General features: G+C 42.9%; 1 protein-coding gene across 2 annotated transcripts in view; it reads left to right on the top strand.

Moving 5' to 3' along the window:
• The window catches only part of AFF2 (ALF transcription elongation factor 2), a 452,568-nt gene that overhangs the window by 307,105 nt on the left and 121,966 nt on the right, over positions 1 to 23,497 (top strand). The window contains exons 5-6 of one of the 2 annotated variants that reach the window (XM_059385413.1): positions 13,098 to 13,134; positions 13,475 to 13,508. In XM_059385413.1, the coding sequence (XP_059241396.1) occupies positions 13,098 to 13,134; positions 13,475 to 13,508 (71 nt within the window). Of the gene's footprint in view, positions 1 to 13,097; positions 13,135 to 13,474; positions 13,527 to 23,497 lie in introns of both variants that reach the window. The other variant, XM_059385412.1, reaches the window with a different exon arrangement.

Here is a 23,497-nt window from a genome sequence, read left to right as displayed (position 1 = left end):
ACATGTGATGAGTTTTCTAAGCTCTTGTGGTCCTCATAGTTGTCCCAGTAGAGAGTGCATTATTCTGATGTCCTTGCTGAAATGGGCCATCGAGATTGGCATTCGCTTTCCAATGTGGTCTCTCCCATATAGGATACTAGTGTGTGCGATCAACTACTGACAACCACATTGTGGGCGTCACACTTACCTTCCTATCACCTGTGTTGGTATCAGTTCTTTTGGCTGCTAACCTCCCTGCCAAACTCAAATCCTTGGGGTTTTAGCCCAGGAATCATAGCCAAGTCAGCTGGGCTTCCTCATTCTGCGTGTTTATGCTTGGTTTGTGGAACATATCTGTGATTTTCGTTTACCTCTGCTAAAATTTCATCTTCCTGGTTTCAGGCTAGGTTTGTAAGATCTTTCTGAATTTCAATTATTCGCCATGTAGTCTCACCTACAATTTGGTTAAGAAGACATTCTGTATTTTCTGAAGCTATTGATTAAATGAGATAGCGTTTCTGACAATTATTTCTTTCAATCAAAAAGTATAGTAAAGGGGCGCCTGGGTGGCTCAGTGGGTTAAGCTGCTGCCTTCCGCTCAGGTCATGATCTCAGGGTCCTGGGATAGAGTCCCGCATCGGGCTCTCTGTTCAGCAGGGAGCCTGCTTCCTCCTCTCTCTCTCTCTCTGCCTGCCTCTATGCCTACTTGTGATCTCTCTCTGTCAAATAAATAAATAAAGTCTTAAAAAAAAAAAAGTGTAGTAAAAAGTAAGGCATTATTATCATTAAAACTGGTAAACAGGGGCACCTGGGTGGCTCAGTGGGTTAAAGCCTCTGCCTTCGGCTCAGGTCATGATCCCAGGGTCCTGGGATCGAGCCCCACATCGGGCTTTCTGCTCGGCAGGGAGCCTGCTTCCTCCTCTCTCTCTGCCTGCCTCTCTGCCTACTTGTGATCTCTGTCAGATAAATAAAGAAAAAATCTTTAAAAAAAAAAAAAACTGGTAAACAGGGAAGGACCCCAAATGACAGAGCCCCATGGAATATCTCTAAAGGCAGCCTTCTAGCTTGACTTTATGTACTCAACAGTTTGTGTGAGCTTATTCTGCTGCTCCGTAAATCCCCCTTAGCACACAATAACACAACATAGCCCCACCCTTAGCTGTAGGAGTTCTGTGTGAGGTTTGATGGATGCCTTCCTGATGCCAAGATGTGCTGTGGCCACTTCCAGTCTCCAAATTAGGATCTCATTTCCCAAGTGCTGTCCATGTTCGAGACTGTGGCCTGACTAGACTTAAAAAGGCTCTCGAATCTTAAGTAAGCAGCCCATTTTATATGAGCATCTTTAGGACAAAACATTTTGGGAAATACAATGTCTATCCTGGGAGGGCCCAGAGGAGAAAGGAAAAGAGAGAGACTGACCAATAGCTCTTCCCATGTGCCCTGCTTCCTTTCATGGGAACTTTTATGACCCTGGCCAAAGGGCTCCATCCTCCAGCCCTTGTCTTCCCAGGGCCTGCTAGGAAGTGGAGCCTGCCAAGGGAAGCAGGCAGGTGCATGTTTCTGCAGGGGTCCCGTGCTCACTGCCCGCACTGGGATTGACAGGCTGTGCAGACTACGGTCACCCTGTGGGTTCTCTCCCAGCTGCCAGCTCGACTCCCTATGGGGGACCCAGGCCAAGGCCTGCTCCAGCACCCATGGTTCATTTCCTATTGAACAGCTGGCCTCACTGCTGCTGCAGAGAACAGTGCTAAAACCCCTGCCTGGGAGAAGCAGAACCTCCTGCAGGCCTGTTAGCAATTGATAGTGGATTGTGGACTGAAGAATTGTCCTGATGCCCAATTCCCCAGTGCCGACCCTGCTGGGAACACCAAGGGCCTTTGCCTCTTTCTGCCTAGCAATCTTTATGCCTCACTCCACCTCACTCCCCATTGCTGGCTCTTCAGAGAACCATCAGGGCCCATGAGTACAAAGGTTCTAAATCATTTATTCAAGCAAATTAAATTTTCCGGTAAGTTATTGACAACCTCCTACCCACCCACCCCCGAAATATATGAGGTTTTGCTCTGGAGGAGGAAAGGCCCTTTGAAGAAGCAGCCTGGACCCTAGTGAACACACCCACATGCAGAGCTGGGACCCATGGACTGGAGTTCCTAGTTTCAGGTTTTCATCAGTTCTGGAGTAAGGAAGGTGCCGATGTTCTGTGTCCTTAGGCCCTGTGGCAACCCAGACTATGCCGTGTCTGATTTTACTTTCCTATTATGCTTCCTGGCACTAAAAACAGGAAGAAAGCTATCCTCTCCCCCAATGGCAGTTGGAGTCCAAGGTCACTTAAGTCTAAGTCTCTGAAAATAAACTCCAACCTAATTTTGTGGGCTTCGTCTGTTCAATCATATTTGTGTTTTAAAACCACTCAGTTGCTCCCACTGTTATTCTTCATCACAAGAATTTGTACTTCCCAAATTGCAGCTGTTTTGGTCTTTGCATTTCAATAGAGGGGAGGGGCAAGGTGTATGGAGCCCCTCTCAGCTGGAGCCCTGGACGGGAGCCTGAGCTGCCTGTCTGCTAAGCTCATGCGGGCAGTGCTCAAGGTCTGCTTGCAGGGCTCGTCCTGGCGGGTCTTATGCATATCCAACGCCATGTTGTCCAGACCCTTGAGCCATGCAGTAGCTCCCTTTCCCTTGCGGCAGGCCTGAAGACGTGGCGGCAGAGGTTAAGAGTGGGGACAGCTGCGAGAACCCCTGGAGGCCATCTCAGCCAAAGCCCATGTGCTGCAGGTAGGAACACTGAGGCTCAGAGAGGGCAAGCAGCTTGGCCAGGGTCACTCAGGTAGCTCTCTGCCAATCTGAGACATGAGTTAAGTTCTCCTTACTTTTAGTCCAGGGATCTTTGGGGGATCATTCTGGCTCTAACAACAATAATGAAATATGTAAGATCGTACCATTTCATTCATGAATATAGTTATATGAAAAATTAATCATCTCTTTAGTTAAATCTTCACGGTAAGGACCTTAATATTTATGTTACCGCTGTTTAACCCAAACATACACCACTTGAACATCTACCACATAGAATGTTCCTCTGAAAGGAATACACATGCAGACACACACATGCACACATGTATGTGCACACACTCGGCTCCTCTCACCTTCACTATGAAGCCTTTCCCAAAAGCCTCACACAATAGATTCCTTCCAGAACCTGGGCATATTCCCCTTGGGAGGTGGTTAACATGTTAAGCAGAGTGAGTTCTTCTCGAGGAGGAGCTTGACTTCATATCCTTTCTAGATCCCAGGATCTTATACATAATGAATATTTGGTAGAAGTTAGTAGAACAAAACAGACCCAGCCATTTACTAATTGTGTGACCTTGGATAGGTCACTTGATCTCTTGTGTTTCCAAAGGAGTTATGATGGTAACTCCTGCCTCTTTATTTTGTAGCATACAAAGACTGAGTGTGGAAACTGAGTGCTTGGCACACTCTAAGTGCTTGGTGAATCTTGCTATGATTCTTATTATTAATTCAAACACAGAAACTTCAGACACTAATAATAATAATATCTCATATTAACTAGTCACTATATACTAGGCATTGGAGATACAAAGTTGAGGAAGACAAGGCTGGGACAACATCCCAGTTACTACAAAGAACAGCTAGCCAGGCAGCTCTGTGTTAGGGGAGCCTGGAACCCAGACTTTCTTCTGCTCCTCAGCCAGTGGTGCACCCAGCTTGTGTGTCTAAGTCCAATAAAGTGATTCTCCCGACAAGTTGTTTTAGATTCACCAGAGTTCTAGCCATGAACTATGATACGGATAATATGGTATAGAAGTAATCACTCGTGGAAAACTGGGCCTTATCTGGGCCATTGGAATGGCTCAATTAGTTGAGCATCCAACTCTTGATTTTTGGCTCGGGTCATGATCTCAGGGTCCGGAGATTGATCCCCCTGTTGGGCCCTGTGCTCAGCAGGAGTCTGCTTGAGATTCTCTCTCTGGGCCCCTCCATACCACCCCTCTCAAGTAGATTAAAAAAATATTTAAAAAAAGAAAGAAAGAAAGAGAGGGATGCCTGGGTGGCTCAGTCAGTTGAGTGTCTGACTCTTGGTTTCAGCTTAGGTCATGATCTCAAGACCATGGGATCGAACCCTGAACTGGGCTCTGTGGTCAGCATGGGGTCTGTTTGAGATTCAATGCCACCCTCTGCTCCTCCCCCAATTAGTGCTCTAAACAAGTAAACAAACAAACAAATAAAATATTTTAAAAAAGAAAAAGAAAATTGGGCCTTTTCTGATTTTTCTGGGTTTGACATTGAAGTCTTCAGTTCACACTAATTTAAGCATCCACACCATGGTAGAGATCACATAGAACTCTCTGTCGCTTGTGACCTATTCTTTGTCAAATGCTGAAAGATGATACATTATTTCTTCCTTCGTTCTTTCTCCATTAACCATGGTAGTCAACTCTACAATAATAGTCGACCTATCTGGGGTAGAGGAAAGAATGTGTGCTTTGGAACTGGTCCCCAGCATTCACTTGCCACTGTCCAGTGGCAAGATGAGCCCCTGCTTTAGTTCTTTCTTGGGGAGTATTGAAGGAGGCTGGAGATGAAGGAGCTTCAGACCCATTTCATGTGCATGGATGCCTCCATCTGTGTTGTTAATGGGACTGGTGCTTGGTGTTCAGTACGGGTGCTCAGCCCTGGAGCCTGTTGTAGAAGCTTTGGCAATACTCTGCAGCAGGTGCTCATCCCTACCTGATGAACAGGCAGACTTAGTATAGTTAGATCGGGATGCATGGGTGTTCTTATCTTGAGAATAGCAGAACATAAAAACAGATTAATATCCTTCAAGTGTGATTGAAAAGGATGACAATGGAAAATCTGCTGTGAGCCTTTCATACTTTACAGAGCTAGCTCATTTTGATAAGTGAAAGAACTTGCACCAAAGTTTCTTGCTGAAGATAGCCTTTCAGGAAATTATATTCCTTTCAACTACACCTTCTGTGCTTTAATCAAATGCATCAGTGGTAACACAGAATTGGCTTGCCATTTCCTGAAATCTCACATTTCCAATAGAGAATCAGTTGCTGAAAATGCAAACACAGTCATGGTTCCATGTGGCCTGGCTAGCAATGTGGCATGCTTGGACAGTGATTTGAGATAACCCCATTCTGCCACAGAGTAAATTCAGATGACCTGAGGGAGAGGGATACACCTCTGAGGAGGGGGTTCATCCTTTCAGGTGTCTGAAATACATTTTCTTTTTTTTTTTTTAAAGATTTTTATTTATTTATTTGACATAGAGAGAGAGATCACAAGTAGGCAGAGAGGCAGGCAGAGAGAGAGGGAGAAGCAGGCTCCCAGCTGAGAAGAGAGCCTGATGAGAGGCTCGATCCCAGGACCCTGAGATCATGATCTGAGCCGAAGGCAGAGGCTTAATCCACTGAACCACCCAGGTGCCCCTGAAACACCTTTTCAAAAACCCAGCGGCAGTGCCTAGTTGCTGATAAGAGACAACTCTCCCTGATCCCAATGAGGGCCTTCCTGCCCCTTGGCTAAATAAGACCTGTATGTTTTACCTGAGACAGATTTTGGAGAAGACCAACCTTCATCAATAAAAGGAAACACCTAAAATGTAACATAAATCCTTCAGTAATTAGAATTAGGCTTCCAACTCTTGTCGCCGAGAGTTACTTTGGGCCAGTGTTGATGAATGCAGAAGTAGCATAGGAATGTTATCAACTGCATACAAATGCACAACTCAAAAACACTTGAAAATAGTCTCTCTCTTAAGTAGGTTAAGCATCCCCTCTAAATCTCATATGCATTTTTAATGTCCTTAGCACCTCCTTTTAAATAGTGCTAGGTAGACTCCAATCTGTGTCAGCCCTTGTCTGAATCATACTTACGAATTCTGCTTCAGCACTGCTGCTGTGAATGAATCCATGAAGTACCTCTTCATACATCAAAGGCTCTTTTTGAACTGGGTAATTATAGAAGGGGGGAAAACATGTTTTAATGCTACCTGAGAGTTCTTATTAATATAACCTTTGAAATGACTAATTATGTTACCTGTAAAGATGGGGAGTTATGTAACTGGCTCATTAAAAATAAATAAATAAATAAATAAAAAGACCTTTCATAAACTTTGATCCTCTCCACTCCTCCCCAAAGCTCTCCTTTTGTCCATTATTGCCCTGGTTTTTATGTTGAGTGTTTCTACACCAGAATGTCTGATGAGTGCAACACAGGCTGGTCTGCTCCTGCTTCACAAACTGTGTCATCCCTGGTGCTGGGACCTTAGGCCTATGATTTAGTCACCCTTCTTCCCCGAGTAAATCATGTTGGCCACGAACCTTAAGACTCAAGCAAGGTTTGAACAGCAGCTCTTTTCAAACTGGGAGTTTGAATCAAGAAGGTGCCCCTGTTGATAATGGGGAGTGGGAGCTGCAGGGACCTCTCCTTCCTATGTTGAGCCTCGAACTCACAGGAGCACCCTGTGTCTGGCTGGGCGGAATGGCACTACCAATCTCATAGTAACCTTCTCTGTGAATGAGAACAAATTCTCCTCAGCGGCCTTGTCTTTGCATGGAGAAATCAACGACACATGTCCAAACTTGTCACTGTGAGGCTCCGCCAAGGGAAAGGAGTATCAGAGTATCCAGACTGAGGGAGCAAAGGTAGTGAATGTACTGCTTTCCCCCTCCACCCCCCGCTGAGCTGGGCAGATCACATGGGAGACAGGATACCAGGAGCTGGAAGAGCCCCAGGTCATCAGAAGGCCCTCCTGGAAGCACCTAGGAGAGTTGACAGAATGCAGAACCCAAGCATTAGAAGAAAAGTTAAAGGTTCCCAATGAATGAATAAAGAAGCTACAAATGTCTCAGACTAGAGAAAGGCAGCACCAGGGGATAGGATTGCTGTCTTCCACCAGCTGAAGGCTTGCCATGCGAAGAAAGAGGAGATGAGATATATTCTGTGCGGTTCCAAAGTGTGATCCTTAGAGAGTGACTCCTGGGAGACAGGTGTTTAGCTCACAACCAGGAGGAATAGTGAGATCAGACTGTCTCAATGTGGGACAGGCTGCTTCAAGACTTAGTGAGCTCCCTGTTCCTGGCTCTGTGGGAGTGGATGTCAGATGGCCCCTTGTGTCATAGATAGGCTTCCAGAACTACAATGGGGCAGGGGAGCAGATGGAATTGATTTAAGTTCTCCTGAAAACAATTAAGGCCAGCTGAGTCCTTAAGTATTTATAAAGAACCCTACTATATTTAGTGCCAAGAAAGTATTTCATTTGCTAAGTGCCCCAAAATAAAGTTTCTTTGTTTTTCCTCACCAGGAGATGACCCATTCCTGGCCTGCTCCTCTCACTGTCATGCATACTTCCGGAAACTCCGAGAAGAACTCACTTTGCATCCCAGGACAGGTCAATTCTCTTGCTACCTCCATTTTCCTTTATCTTATTTCAGTTGTACCAGTCTTCCAATTGGAGTCTTAAAAATACTGATGGCCTCGATGTTCTAGTGCTATAAAATCTAGACTTCTTCCGGGTGCCGGTGTAGCTCAGTCAGTTGAGCATCCAACTCCTGGTTTCAGCTCAGGTCATGGTCTCAGGGTCATGAGATCAAGCCCTGCATTGGGCTCCATGCTCAGCACAAAGTCTGCTTGAGAGTCTTTCTCCCTCCCTCTTCCTCCCCATCTTCTCCTTTTCCTGTTTACCCTCTCTCTCTAAAATAAATAAATAAAATCTTTACAAAAATCCAGACTTCCTCTTGCCCCTCGAGATAATATAAATCTCCTTTTTCCTGAAGCAGAGTCTTTTTTAGAAGATTTTATTTATTTATTTGAGAGAGAGAGAGAGAGAGAGTGCAAGTGAGAGGGAGAGAGAGAAAACACAAGCAGAGGGAGAAGGAGAAGCAGGCTCCCTGCTCGGCGGGGAGCCTGCTTCCTCCTCTCTCTCTCTCTCTGCCTGCCTGCTTGTGATCTCTCTCTGTCAAATAAATACATTAAAAAAAGCATATATACTCAGATGTTGGCCTGTATATTGTACTACCTAGAGCCCTGTCACTGTCCAAGTTACTGTGTCCAGAACTGATGAATTATAATAATGAGCTCATCCATTTAAGAAGACCAACTTGTTGATGTAACAACAACATCCAAGATTTTTTTTAATTAAAAAACCTATACTCTTCACCCTAATGGGTCGATTTTCAATTTTGTTTATCACCTTCCATTCCTTGCTCATAAGCACACAGATCTTTACATGCCAGCACATCATATTGATGGAGCTTCAAATTTTTTAAAGACTTTATTTATTTATTTGACAGACAGAGATCACAAGTAGGCAGAGACACAGGCAGAGAGAGAGAGAGAGGAGGAAGCAGGCTCCCTGCTGAGCAGAGAGCCCGAATGTGGGGCTCAATCCCAGGACCCTGGGATCATGACCTGAGCCAAAGTCAGAGGCTTAAACCACTGAGCCACCCCAGCTCCCTGACTTCAAATGTTTGTTTTCCTCACCTTCTCCCAGTAAGATTTTTTTCTCACCATCAGTTTTTAAAATGCTGAAATCACCATGGCTATTCTAATAACTTACTTAAAAAAAAAAGTAATGTTTTTCTCCCTTCCTTCCTTCCATCCAATTAACCACCCATTCATCTATCCATCCATCCATCCATCTGTTTATCCAGAAACCACTTTCTGAGGTCATATAATAAGACTTAAAGTTAGGGATGAAGAAAACCCCTCCATGGGTTTTTAGCTAAATGACAAAACAGTGCAGGAAGTGTCTTCACAGAGAACTGGAGGTTCAGAGAAGTATCTAACAGTCCCTGGGTGTTGAGGAACTGCTCAGAGAGGTGGCATAATTTGTAGGATGCCTACAAGTTTGACAGGTGAAGGACTGGAAAGAAGAACACTCCACTGCATAACAGGATGGGCTAAGGCACAAGAAGATGTAGGATCATGGCATGATCCATACTGATGCGGTCTCAAGTGGCTGGTTCAGAATTCATGTAATGAGAAGCAGAGAGAGATCTGAACCCGAGGCAAATGAGTGCATCTCTGTAGAAGACCTTGAGCACCAGTCAAGGAATTTAGACTATTTGTAGAAGGAACCCCATCATCCTTAACATCCCTGCCAAGGGATCCATCCAGACATTTCAGGAGTTGAATCCATCTCTGGTTCAGCAATTGCAGTGTTTTCAGCTGTGTTCTCCAATTTTGTAGATAATTTGTGCAAGTTGCAATTTTGACCAATAGAACTGGTTGTTTAAATGGGCCTTTGTAGTAAGTGCACAATTTGGAATCAAGCACAAGTTGCATTTTCTGCCAATTATCTGTGCTCCCATCGACCCCATGATAAAGGTAGAGGCAACTGGCATGAAATGGTGAAACCAGGATGGATATATACCCACTCTTTTGTTTTACTTGGTTCCTGCCAAAATGTTGGTTTGAAAGAAAAGTATATCAACACTGTAATGCTGTGATGTGCATTGCCTCATTCTAAGCACAGCGTATCTAGTAAATAATTCAATCCTCATTGAAACCCAAAGAGATTGGTAATCCAACTCTCCCTAACTCACAGATGAGGAAACTGAGGCACAGAGTAAAATAATGTTCTCTGAATCACCCAGCTAATAAATCAGCGAACCAGCATTTTGATTCAGGTGTTATGACGATTTATTTATCAAACAGGTTTACAGATGCCTTGGTTCAAAGTTCATTTTCCAAAACATGGCCATGTACAGTAAATACACTTGTCTAGGTTCCCCCCTTCCCTCAGCACTCTTTCCGGACCCAGGTGTCACCATCCTCTCAGAAAGCATCCGTGTTAGAGCTGGAGAATCACCTTGGGGGCTGCAGACCCGGCTGCTTTTAATCCTGGCTCTGCCGATCACTAGCCAGATGGTCCAGCTTTAGTTCTTATGAGCCTCAGTTTCCCCATCTGTGCTATCTGTGCATGTATCTGTGCACGCATGTCTGTGTGTACCATGTAATCCCCATGGGGTTTTCAGCTCAGAGAAGCAGTGAGTCTGCAGACTTACAAAAACAGACACAATTGAAAATTCCCAACATACTGAAATTTATGCTCACATTCCAAATTGAAAATGCCCTTTTCTCAGAAGGAATAAAAGGACCCACAAGGAAGAGAGTACACTGCTGAGTAGAAGTGAGGGAACTGATAGTGTCCCCAGGGGAAGTTCAGTAAAGGCTTCACAGAGGTGATCCAACTCTGGTGTCTATAACTCAAGCTTTCTTGGAATCCAGCCACACTGATTCATTTACATATCAGCTGTGACTGCTCTTGCAGGGCAGTGACAGAGTTGAGTACTTGTGACAGAGACTATATGCCCAATCCACCCCAAAGCTTAAAATCTTAAGTATCCTGCCCTTTACAGGAAAAGTTTGCCAGTCACTGCTCTGGACTAAAATCCTGTGGGAATGTCTGATTGTGGGCTTATCATCACAGTTATTACTGAAAATATTCTCACTTAAGCTTGTGAAACAATTGGATATCATATTCTGTTACTAAAATCACTTCCGTGACATGCCTATGAAAGAAACACACAGACCAAAGTCAGGCCTCTTTTTAAAAAAATTATATTATGGTTTCACTTATTTGTGGAGCATAACAAATAACATGGAGGACAAGGGGTGTTAGAGAGGAGAAGGGAGTTGGGGGAAATTGGAAGGGGAGGGGAATCATGAGAGACTATGGACTCTGAAAAACAATCTGAGGGTTTTGAAGGGGCGGGGGTGGGAGGTCGGGGTACCAGGTGGTGGGTATTATAGAGGGCATGGATTGCATGGAGCACTGGGTGTGGTGAAAAACTAATGATACTGTTATGCTGAAAATAAATAAATAAATAAAAGGAAAAAATTATATTATGAGCATCAATAATTATGGCATGAACAATGAAGATTTTTCACACAGCCAAGCTATTTCCAGTTGGGATTGGGTGTGTTTGTATGGTAAATTGGGTGTTATCCAAAGGTGTTTCATTTGTTTGGAACTCTGGTTTTAAAAAGTCTTATGCAGCTTAACATTAAAAACAGTAATAAAGGGGCACCTGGGTGGCTCACTCAATAGTAATAAAGGGGCACCTGGGTGGCTCACTCAATAGAGCATCTGGCTCTTGATCTCAGAGTTGTGAGTTCAAGTTCCACATTGGGTGTGGAGACTACTTTAAAAAAAAAGTATCAAGAATGTATAACTCCAGTAACCCTAATACATTAAATATTGCAATCCTCAAATTCATTTCGTAAATCACTGCCCCAATGCCTTGAACAACTGACTGTTCAGACCTAAAGTCCAGAATACTTGGATGAAGATTAAAACTTCGGGCCACCTTCCTGGGACCAGTACAGGGACTGGCTAGCTGCATGTGTCACTCTCTAACCAAGTGTTTGGTTTATTTGACTTCTGAACTTGTCATTTGATTCCCAGTGGTATAAGAGCCCAAATTTGCCCCATATGATTGTAATGAAATCCCTTGTAAAAAATAATGGGTAGAAATATTGTATATAGTGAAGGTCATACAAATGGTTAATCCCCCATTTATTTGGCATCCTGGGAAAGAAATGAGGTGTTCTGGGCAATCAAAATTCTTGGATAACCAAAGGTCCATCCTTCCATAGGAATCATGTAATACAAATCATTTTGAGATATAATTAATATTTTTCTGACTTCTTATAAATATTCTACTAAACATGCTTTTGTCTTTCTTGATAACTTAGACATTATGGTGAGCACCAGTTATTGGACTATGCTATAATTATGCCCTCAGGAGCTATTAAGATGCATAGGAATACCTGCCTCTATATTAAATAGCCATAGATTCCCGTGCTTTGTTAAGTTCTAACTTGGCTGTGTTATCTTTTTTGGCCTCCTTTGCTATTGGTTTTCATGTCTCAGTGTTCCCAGTGGCTGTGCCTCTAGGACAGTTTCCCCTTCCTCGCCATCTATAATTTGCTAAGGATTGGGAATCAAATGGCCATCCATGTTAGAGTTTTCTGTCAAAAGTCAGTTCTCTATCAAGTGAGGGTAGAGAAGCCTTTGAGAAGCCTTTTCCATCTCATGTGGAATTTATGGTAGTCTTCTGGAGTGGTAATCTTGCTGGAAGCGAAGTCTCCTTAGCAACAAAATCATGCTAAATAGATCAAAACATTCACTTGCCATGAAAGCATGGCATTATTGTTCTTGATTACTTCTCTTAAAGACAAATGATGCTGTGACTTTGTTTTTCCTTATATAGGGTGGCACGATTTGGCTTCAAAGCTAGATTACTTACAGCAGCAGTGGACATAACCAATTCTTGTATTCCCTTGAATTCATTGTCTCCCTTTTGAAGTTCTTGTCTTGTAGTCAGTTCTTTCCCTTCTATCCCTATGGTGCCATGCGTGCTCTGTCCATTGTCATAGTGCTTCTGCCTGCGAGTTTGGGCAGGATCCACACAGGTGTGCCATGCTCCCAGAAAGCACCATGTGTAGAAATCTGTATTTCTCAAAATCAGTGAATGAGTTGCGTGCAGGATAACTTTAAAATCAAATCTAAATCCCTTTAAATAATGTGCTCCACTCGCATATTTCAAATGGCTTCCTGTACGTCACCAAATTTGTAATGAAGTTTTAAGAACACTTGTCTTGTGAAAACGAGATCCATCTATCGTGTATGTATCACAGTTAAGGTAGAAAATTGGAGTTGTTCCTATAAAAGGGAGCAACTGAGCACATCTATTAATTTTGGTCTTGTTTACACTTCAACAAAAACCAGGATCATTTGTTAGTTTGAACCAGAGCCCCTTTCCTTCCCTAGAGATATCATTGCTAGCTAAGTGAGAAATTAAACACTTGAATTTCACACATGTGGGTCATTCGTTCCCATGTTGCACACGTTTCATCAGTCTGATGGAATGGCAGTTATGGTCATGTTATGGCAGGTGTGAATAGCAAATGTTTATCCTTCAAATAGACCTAGGGATAGAAGCCGACTTAATGGAATTGTTAAGAGTGGCTTCTTTCTGGCGAACACTAGGCAAGTTCTGCCTTCAACAATAACAAATACACCTTTTGTTCCCTCTGTAGTATTTCACTAATATTTGTCTCATGTGTTCCTCCTTATAGGAATCCCAACACCTGACTCCAGGATTCACCTTACAAAGTAGGTGTTTTTAAAAAATTATACTTAGTCCAAACATTCATGTCATCTCCTCCCCTACTTTCTTCTCTTTCCTACCTGATATCATGAAAACATGAATTGACAGTGGTAAAAAGTCATATTGTGATATATCCAATTGGTTCCTTTACTTTTTCATCTGTGATTTATGACAGAATGCTAAAAATGTGTGTGTGTGTGTGTGTGTGTGTGTGTGTGTGTGCGTGTGTGCGTGCGTCTGTGTGTATAACTGGAAGGGCTGCATGTTTGAAGACCGATCTCATTCAGAGTGATCATTTGACAGTAGGAAATGTGGGTAATAACTGAATGTGCCCTTTCTTTTCAGAGTGGAGTGACCCAACCAGCAGAGCTTCTACGAAGTTAGTATCACTGGAGGCGTGAGTATTGGGTTTCCAAAGCAGGCTTCTTCAGGGGCATTTGGAAAGGAAACATTGCCTCAGTGCTGAGTGAATCTTGTTCTCTCTCCTGCTCCTCGAAAATAGGACACTTGGCTCATAGTAATATGGAGTTCGATTAGAGAGGGGAACGAGATCTCCCACAATAAACGAGTAACAGTAAAAATGAATGAGGTCACCATTAGACTCTTTAGTGAGGTAAATACAGGCTGGATTAATAAGACCTGGAATATGAAAACACCTGTGATTCTTGACTAGTTGTCTGAACATTATGTAACATCCACCACAGACCTCATCATACATGATATTCAGACATGACCAGCTAGGATGAAGTAAGGATACATCTCAGCAGCCATGTTGGGACATGAAGTGTTGAGTGGATTGTTATGGCCAGTCAGCTTGAGACCTTGCTCTTTGCATGTCATCTGGTGACTGTATATTACAGACAAGCAAGTAGATCCAGGAAGAGGTGGAATAAGAGATTACGTGGTGCTGGGTTAAAGTTCAGAAGCCAGGGCCCTGTGATTCTCTCAGCACTGTCTTCATTTGTTATAAATGCTAACTAAAGGAGGGGTAAGGAGAAACCGATTTTCTCAGATTAACTACTGTAGATTTTGTAATATCCATTTGTCCGAGAATATATCAAGGGAGTATTTCTCTCACAACTTCTTCCATTCCTAGTAATGGAAAATGAAAGTCAGCTTTTCTATGTGAGTAATAGTCACATAACTTGAAAATGTTTGAAATGGAATAATTTATGACATTCAAGTGGTCTAAGGGCACATTTGAAGTAAATCACTTACCTTTTGGAAGATCGCAAATAATTATCTAAAACAACTGGGAATGACTCCCAAATAGACCATGGTTCTAAGAAAGGCAATGGCATTTCTGTGTTCGTAGTTCCATTGAACAGCAAAGCCCCCAGAGCCCTGGCCCCATCATCAGTTTTATTGTTTGGTTTTCTGGCCTGATCTGTGCTTTCTCATTCCAAGTTCAATTTCAGCAACCAAGAACTCTCATTTAAAGAGGTGAGAAAAAAGTAAGAAAGGGGGGAAATAAAGCCCTAACCCTGAATTAAGGACCAAATTATGTGGAAACATGGAAATCCAAATCGTCTTTAATATTGTTCATTTCAGCTTTTCCATTCATTGCATCTTTTTTTTAACTTTTTATTTTTTATAAACATATATTTTTATCCCCAGGGGTACAGGTCTGTGAATCACCAGGTTTACACACTTCACAGCACTCACCAAAGCACATACCCTCCCCAATGTCCATAATCCCAAGCACTTCTCCCAACCCCCCTCCCCCCAGCAACCCTCAGTTTGTTTTGTGAGATTAAGAGTCACTTATGGTTTGTCTCCCTCCCAATCCCATCTTGTTTCATTTATTCTTCTCCTACCCACTTAAGCCCCCATTCATTGCATCTTAAATTGCCCTTCCCCTTGTGATTCTGTGATTCTAGTAAACAATAGGTTTTATTCTCATACTTTGCCCTCCTCCCATTAAAATGTCAATAAAATTAATACACATACACACACACACACACACACACACACACACACGCACGCACACACACTTGAGTATTTAGGAAATCAACACAGGTTTCCAGAGTTGAAAAAATATAACAGTATTTTTCCCACTGGAAAATGATCTTACTCCTAAAGCAAGAGTATTAGTCTCCTGCTGTGAAATATGCTGATTTCCATATAGAACATAAAATTCAATATTTCAATAGTTTGTAACTAACAGAAATAAACTCGTCAATTGTGATTTATAGTTAGAAGCTGCATTTCCAGAAAACAGCATTTCATAGCACAGGGGTATATTGCGTAATTCAGTAGGACTGAGGTTCTCTATGGGAAGAGTCAATAAAACTGGAAGGTGCTGAGTCCACTTTATGAATGAGCTGCTCTCTTTTTTAGCTACTGGATTTAAGGGCCAAGTGTTGTCCATCAGATTTGAGCTGGAATAAGTTCCCTTCTTTATTGTAGGGTGTGGATTTATTATTTTTGCTTTTAGCTTCCAAACTATTATCTGCTTAGCCATTTCTATTACTCTCCCCTATTTTACTACTGTGTGCTTTTCAAGCCAGCTTCTAGGATTTTCCATGTGGCAGGGTAATCCTCCAGGCAACTAAGAACTTTCCCTGTGTAGATGGCCATTGGTGGCCTGAGTTGGGTGGGAAACAGCCCCGAAGTTAGCCCTTGCTGCAGGAGAGACACCTTCCTGAGACTGGCAGGAAGAGAGTAGAGATTCTTGCAAAGCAGAATCCCTTAATTACTGGGAGACATTATTAGTTTTCCACGTATTTGCTTATCTTCCCCAGCTGATGAAATCCAGACCTTCCATTTGGGCCTGGATTGTTTGTAAGGACTGCATGCATGGGTAGCAGGTTCAAAAGCAGGCTCCCTCTGTGTTCCTGACAGCCACGCTTTCTCTGGGCCTGACCCCAGAAGTCTGACTGGCTTTTGGAGAACTGGGTCTTTCCTTGCTCTGTAGATTTCACTGCCATACCATGTTTTTTATGGGATGTCCATCCATGAGGTGCTGTCCTACCCGCTCTGTTTAGAATTCTCACCGCCTATTAGGCAAGAGCATTAGACAAAGGGAGTTCCAAGATCTGAGTTTGCTTCTCTCTGCAATGGTAGTTACAGTATTGAGGGGAAAGCATTGATTCAGATAACAGGATTTAGATAATATGAATGTAAATTATGGGGGAACTTTTAATTTCAAAATATACAGATACAGCCCCCTAGGGGAAATTCAGAAAATTAATGAGCTATGTGTATACACATAAAGGTATACACACAAACACTTGTCAGAATTCAAAAATAGAACTTCCCTATGACCCTGCAATTGCACTGGGTATTTACCACAAAGATACAGATGTAGTGAAAAGAAGGGCCATCTGTAAGAAATTAAAGAAGACACAAAAAGATGGAAGTCCATTCCATGCTCTTGGATAGGAAGAATAAACATTGTTAAAATGTCAATACTGCCTAAAGCAATCTATATTTTCAATGCCATTCTGATCAAAATTCCACTGGTATTTTTCAAAGAGCTGGAGCAAATAATCCTAAAATTTGAATGGAATCAGAAGAGACCCTGAATCGCTAAGGAAATGTTGAAAAACAAAAATAAAACTGGGGGCATCACATTACCTGATTTCAAGCTTTACTACAAAGCTGTGATTACCAAGACAGCATGGTACTGGCATAAAAACAGACACATAGGCCAGTGGAACAGAGTAGAGAACCCAGATATGGACCTCAACTCTACAGGCAAATAATCTTCGACAAAACAGGAAAAAGTATACAGTGGGAAAAAGACAGTCTCTTCAATAAATGGTGCTGGGGAAACTGGACAGCTATATGTAGAAGAATGAAACTGGACCATTCTCTTACACCGTACACAAAGATAAACTCAAAATGGATAAAAGACCTCAACGTGAGACAGGAATCCATCAGAATCCCAGAGGAGAACATAGGCAGTAACCTCTTCGATATCAGCCACAAAAACTTCTTTCAAGCTATGTTTCCAAAGGCAAAGGAAACAAAAGTGAAAATTAACTTTTAGGATTTCATCAAGATCAAAAGCTTCTGCACAGCAAAGGAAACAGTCAAGAAAACAAAGAGGCAACCCACGGAATGGGAGAAGATATTTGCAAATGACAGTACAGACAAAAGGTTGATATCCAGGATCTATAAAGAACTGCTCAAACTCAACACACACAAAACAGACAATCCTATCAAAAAATGGGCAGAAGATATGAACAGACACTTCTCCAATGAAGACATACAAATGGCTATCAGCCACATGAAAAAATGTTCATCATCACTAGCCACCAGGGAGATTCAAATTAAAACCACATTGAGATACCACCTTACACCAGTTAGAATGGCCAAAATTAGCAAGACAGGAAACAACATGTGTTGGAAGGGATGTAGAGAAAGGGGAACCCTCTTCCACTGTCGGTGGGAATGCAAATTGGTGCAGCCACTTTGGAAAACAGTATGGAGATTCCTCAAGAAATTAAAAATAGAGCTTCCCTATGACCCTGTCAATGCACTACTGGGTATTTACCCCAAAGGTACAGATGCAGTGAAAAGAAGGGCCATCTGTACCCCAATGTTTATAGCAGCAATGGCCACGGTCGCCAAACTGTGGAAAGAACCAAGATGCCCTTCAACAGACGAATGGATAAGGAAGATGAGGTCCATATACACTATGGAGAATTATGCCTCCATTAGAAAGGATGAATACCCAACTTTTGTAGCAACATGGACAGGACTGGAAGAGATTATGCTGAGTGAAATTAGTCCAGCAGAGAGAGTCAAGTAGCATATGGTTTCATTTATTTGTGGAGCATAGCAAATAACATGGAGGACATAGGGAGATGGAGAGGAGAAGGGAGTTGAGGATATTGGAAGGGGGATGAACCATGAGAGTCTATGGACTCTGAATAACAACCTGAGGGTTTTGAAGGGGGAGGGGGTGGGAGGTTGGGGGAGCCCGGTGGTGGGTATTATGGAGGGCACATATGGCATGGAGCACTGGGTGTGGTGCATAAACAATGAATTCTGTTATGCTGAAAAGAAATTAATTTAAAAAAAATAGAAGAGGTTGGATTTGGAAATTAGTAAATAAACAGTAAATATATCCTAAAAAAAATCAAAAGTAAACAGTTACACTCTAAAAAAAAAGTTATACTCTTTAGTAATTAGACTTAACAACATAAAACCTTTAACCCTTAATAAGTTCTAGAGGGAAGAAGACCCGATGGTTTTTGTTTCTCTCCCCCTCTATGAGTCTTAGAACAGGCCTTACCCAGGGCTTCTAAATCCAGCGGAGTTTCTAGTCTCTTAAAAAAGGTCCCTCTCCCAAAAGAGGGTAGGTCATGGGCATCTGAAGGTCAAACTGTATTTTTCAGGACTCTAGACTCATATATTTGTGTGGTAATATCATGTCCATTCTGCCTCTGAAAGATCCGTTTATTTCCATTACGAGATTCAGGGTCTGAATGTACACACCAGACATTGTGTTACTTTCTAGTTTCTTAATGAAGCCATTGAGGACTGATGGAGGAGAAAACTGAAACCAAACCCAAAGAACTTGGATTGTCTTTGTCGAGTTGGATTGCTTCATCTGGTTTATAATATCTTGTCAATTCTTTGTCAGTACAGTGGCTTTACAAAAATTCATGACCTTGTTGGTCTTTTACAAGCCATCCTAAATAGGAACAGATAAGATACATTCAGTATCCCTGAGAAGCATTTTCAGACAGCATCCATGTACTCAAGTGTATCTGTGTACTTGGTCCTTGACGTCAGCTAATTTTGTGAGCACTGTTGAGAAGATATAAGCTCCAAACATCCAGCGCCTTCGTTATACTTGGTTGTTAGCGTCTGGACCCTGTGCAGTTGGAAACCCTCCAGACCCCCTTTTAATCAAGCCACTCCTGTGTTTTAAACCCTGCTCTCTCAAACGTCTGGATGGTTTCCATAAAAGCCCAATATGTAGGCAGATGTAGCCATAATGCCTTTCTTGCCATAAAAACAGTTCTTTCACTTTCAGTCTTAGCCACAGGTTTTTAAACATTCCAGCCATGAACCCAGAGACTTGATGGAAGGCCTCACAGCGACAGACTAGTTGTAGCCAGTCTCCATTCCCCGGCAGGAGATGGGTATGTACACTATATGAATGGATACTTGAAGGTAGTGCTAGTTAGGAGGAAAAGGAAACATTTTGTCTATGAGGGCCCAGAAGGGCAAAGTGAGTATACTGCTCCTTGGCAGGCAAGCCTGAAGGTAGGCCTCTTTCCCCCCAACCACAGCACCCTTTCTCGTGGGCGTTCATGAGTTCAGGGATTCAGAACAACCCATTCGGCAAGTTGAACATGGAAGACTTGGATGGCTGAAGTTAGTTATAGCCAAACCTGCTCAAAATTGCCTTAAATAAAGCATGGTTTCTAAACTCTTCTCTATGTGGTAGGAAGACTACAAGGACTATTAGAATGTTTTCACTTTACTATAACCAATGACAAGCATTATATTATTTCTCAGGTGAATTCTGGATTTTTTTAACCCCCTCAAAAAACAAAACAAAACCAAACAAAAAAACCCTCGTGTTCATTACAATCCTCACCATCCTATCTAAAATTTCCTCATTGAAAAAATCTGATTTGAGATTCAAGGACCACCAGGGACTCTTGTGGAACACTAGCCCACGTCTCCAGCAATTTTATATACTCTTCCATAAGTAGATGTTTGGTCTGCTTTTTAGCTACACCTCTGGTAGCAAAGCTACTATGTCATGAGGCAAGGGGATGGAGGCTGTGATTTTCTTAATCAGATGAATTCTTAATCAGAATCCGTGATTTGGCACTTGGAATTTGGATCGGCTATTGAGGAGTGTGAAGCTTACCAACACCCAACTCAACCGCCCTGACGACCTGGCCGGCTATCTTGATGGCTTTTACTAGTTGTAGCCATTCCAGTTTTCAGGCCAAGATGCCTGCCAACTCTTGCTTTGAGCCTATCTTGTAGGCTCTGCATCTTAGAGCTTGCCAGCTTTTCCTAAGGACTTAATATTTTTCTGGATGTTCTCCACCACATCAGGGACAGCCACCTGGGAGCAGAGAAAACAAAATTTGGCAGCCTGTTCAAGCTGTGAATTAAAGGTAATTCACAGTTTGAAATGAATCAGCATGAGGTCCTTAAGAAGAGTAATCAGACATTGAGAGGATTTTATTTTGAGGATTGTATATTGGCTAATGGGACAACAAGCAATATTGGCATTTGGAATGTTCATGTCAGGAAGTGCTGAAGCTGCTGGTACTTGACAGGCGCCAAGACTGAAAAGTGAGGCTTCTTCAGCGGGAGGAGTGGGCTTCCACTTTCCTGACAGAAGCTCAAAACAGGGATGTCTTGTGCAGTGAGCATAAATCTTGAAAGATCAGATTTGATTTCTGTGTTGTTCACGTGCCCAAGATTCATCTGTTTCTGGTGGATTGTGAGAATCTGTAATTAGAAGCCAATGTCTCCCTCTCTTTCTCTCAGGGAAAAGTCAAGTATCTCTTTTTTTCCACCTGATTTGCATCCATTTTTATTCATTCATTCAGGCTTTCTTTCCTTTCCACAAAAATGCATGAAGCCACTGGTTTGTAAAGCTTGGGGTGAAGCCTTGTGGTAAATTCACACGTCTTTCCTTCCAGGAGCTCCCAGTGAAGGTTACACTCACACTGATGACACCAGTACCTCCACTAAGTCATATCAACTGAGTGTCCACTATATGCCAGGCAGTTTGTCTCTTGATAACAAGCCTGTGGGAGTCACCTTGTTTTTTTGCCACAGGGGCAGTACCAAACCTTGGAGACATTGAGTGAGTTGCCCAAAGAGCTACAGTACAAAGCCAGAATAAGACAGACTTCAGAGCACATGCCCTTAACCTACACTAAAGCCATTCCATGGACACTTTGGAGATGGCCCTACTGATTTCCATTCAGTTGTGATCTTGCCCAGGCATTAGGCTAAAGTGGACTGACCATAGCTGCAGACCAGAATGGTAGCTGTCAGTTTAGTTTAGATCAGAGAAAGTATTAGATCTTAATACTGCATGTGTGGACATGGACACCGTGTAGGTGAGCATGGGTCTGTCCTCAACTCAGGGCCAACAGCTCAGTTGTGTCATCATGCCTATAGAATGAGTTCTTCAGAGAGGTAGAAGGATCTGTGACTCTGAGGGGACTTACACCACCATGTCAAATCCCTGGGAGGCCGATTTCTGTGACCTGTGGTAGGAATAGCATCTCTCTCTCTCTCTCTCTCTCTCTCTGTTTCCAGAAAGCTCCATTTTACCATATTTAAGCCAACATAAGCCAGCTGATACTTAGGTCTATTTTTATGAGAAGCTCATCCATGGCCTTTCATGCTTACCAACTTGGTTGATAATCAAAATGTTTTTCTATGTCTTCATTGTGAAATAATGTTAAAAACTATTCCCAATGTGATCAACCAACCCCAACTTCTCTTTGATGTTTTGAACAATAACTGGGAGTGAAGGAAGTAACACAGGTGGAAAACACCAGAATTAAAATAATTCCACTTGTATAATTGAATGTAGCTACAACCAAGGCTACTTTCCTGTGCACTGTGATTTTTAAGATTTTTTTTTATTTATTTCATAGAGAGAGAATGAGCACAAGTGGGTGGAAGGATAGAGGGAGACAGAGAGAGAGAGAGAAAGAGAATCCCCAAGGAGACTCCCCCCCTAAGTGGGGAGCCCAATGTGGGGCTCAATCTCATGACCCTGAAATTATGACCTGAGCTGAAATCAAGAGTCAGATGTTCAACCAACTGTGCCACCCAGGCACCCCTGTCTTTCATTGTCCTAAAGACCCTCACAAAATATGTTGGCCCTACCTTGGTATCACAGCAATCCCGTTAGCCCCAGGTGAAAAGAAACCAGGTTGGGTTTGGGGGAAATCCTCACCCAATGTCCCCGAGCTAGGGATGAGGGAGCTGGAGCTAGAAGCCCAAGTTCTGCATGCCCATTAGAGCATAGTGCCTTGTCCCCAGATCCCCCCAATGGCCACAGGACTGGAGCACATCAACCAGAGTACCGACTAGTCTTCCAGGAAAAGAAACAATAGCCACAGTATAGACAAGCCTCTAGATCATTCCCAGAAATTAAAAAGAAACAAGCAAACCAACCCAGCAGAGGCTGGAGTGGCTGTGAAGGAGTATCTGCCCTGCTTCTAAACTATTCATTCTTCTTTTCCATCTTATCAAGCATTTCACAAACAGCCAGCTCATCTGCCACAATTACGTTGTCAGGAGCACTATGTTTAAATGGTCTGCTCTTGACACCTTCCCAGAGCTGCTAAAAGCCCTTCCATTCTACTGACAAGTGGGGAACAGTATTGGTAGAATACTGCAGATGCTTGCACAATTCCAGCTGAAGAGTCAGTTGAAAAATCTGACCAATGCTTTTCTTTGTGACCCATCCATCCATGTCCATAAAGAGGGCCTGAACAGGAGAAGGTCTCAAAGCTATTCGATGGACATCTCCAAATATGCTGCCAAGATGGGGACCCAGAGGGACAGAGGGATGGTATACCTTGTAAATCCAAATGAGCACAATATAATTTCTTTGCAACCCCCTGGGATCTTGGCACCCAGTATCCACCAGTGCAGCCCTTAATACACCGTCTGGTCCTTAGCTCAGGAAAAGGGGAATCTAGGAAGGGGGTGGTGGGGGGAAGGTAATGATTTACCCAGAAGTCAGCCTGTAGTTCTGCCACCTCCATTCCCCAGCTTCAGGACCAACCCCATTTCTGCATAGGTTGGCCACTTCTTAAAATTCCAGACTGGGATCTCAGTATTGTAATAATGTGAAGTTACTTCTAGATTTTCAAGAGAAAAATCTTCCCAAAGTCCCTCATACTCATATCTAGAAATTCTCTAGGATATGTGGAAATTGAAAAGGTTATTCTAGGTGTCTCCAAAATCAGTTTTGTGTAACCTGTAGTACGGTGAGAAAGGAAGCACAGAGACTATATGTGAACTTGGGTCATTCCAGCCATCACTTCCAGCCACCTTCTGTATGCCCTTTCTACTACTCCCAGGCTTGTCCCTCCCAGGCTCTCACCCCAAACAGCCACATTCGCACAGCCACCACTAGTCCCAATCCTGGGGACCTGGCCTGCCCTGTTCCCCTTCATCCTACAGTGCTTCATAACAGTAAACCAACCTTGCAGAGGAGTTTTCCTCTTAGCAGGTGAATGACCTGCTCAGGATCACACACCTAGTTAGTGAAAGAGCTAAAATTTCACTCTAGGATTCTTGGATTTCAAAACTCAGACTTTTAGGGCACCTGGGTGGCTCAGTGGGTTAAGCCTCTGCCTTCGGCTCAGGTCATGGTCTCAGAGTCCTGGGATCCCCGCATCGGGC

This window comes from Mustela nigripes, chromosome X (genome assembly GCF_022355385.1).
Source record: "Mustela nigripes isolate SB6536 chromosome X, MUSNIG.SB6536, whole genome shotgun sequence".
Lineage (NCBI taxonomy): Eukaryota > Metazoa > Chordata > Mammalia > Carnivora > Mustelidae > Mustela > Mustela nigripes.
The sequence above is the reverse complement of the archived record's forward strand: the minus strand, read 5'-3'. Positions and strand labels throughout refer to the sequence as shown.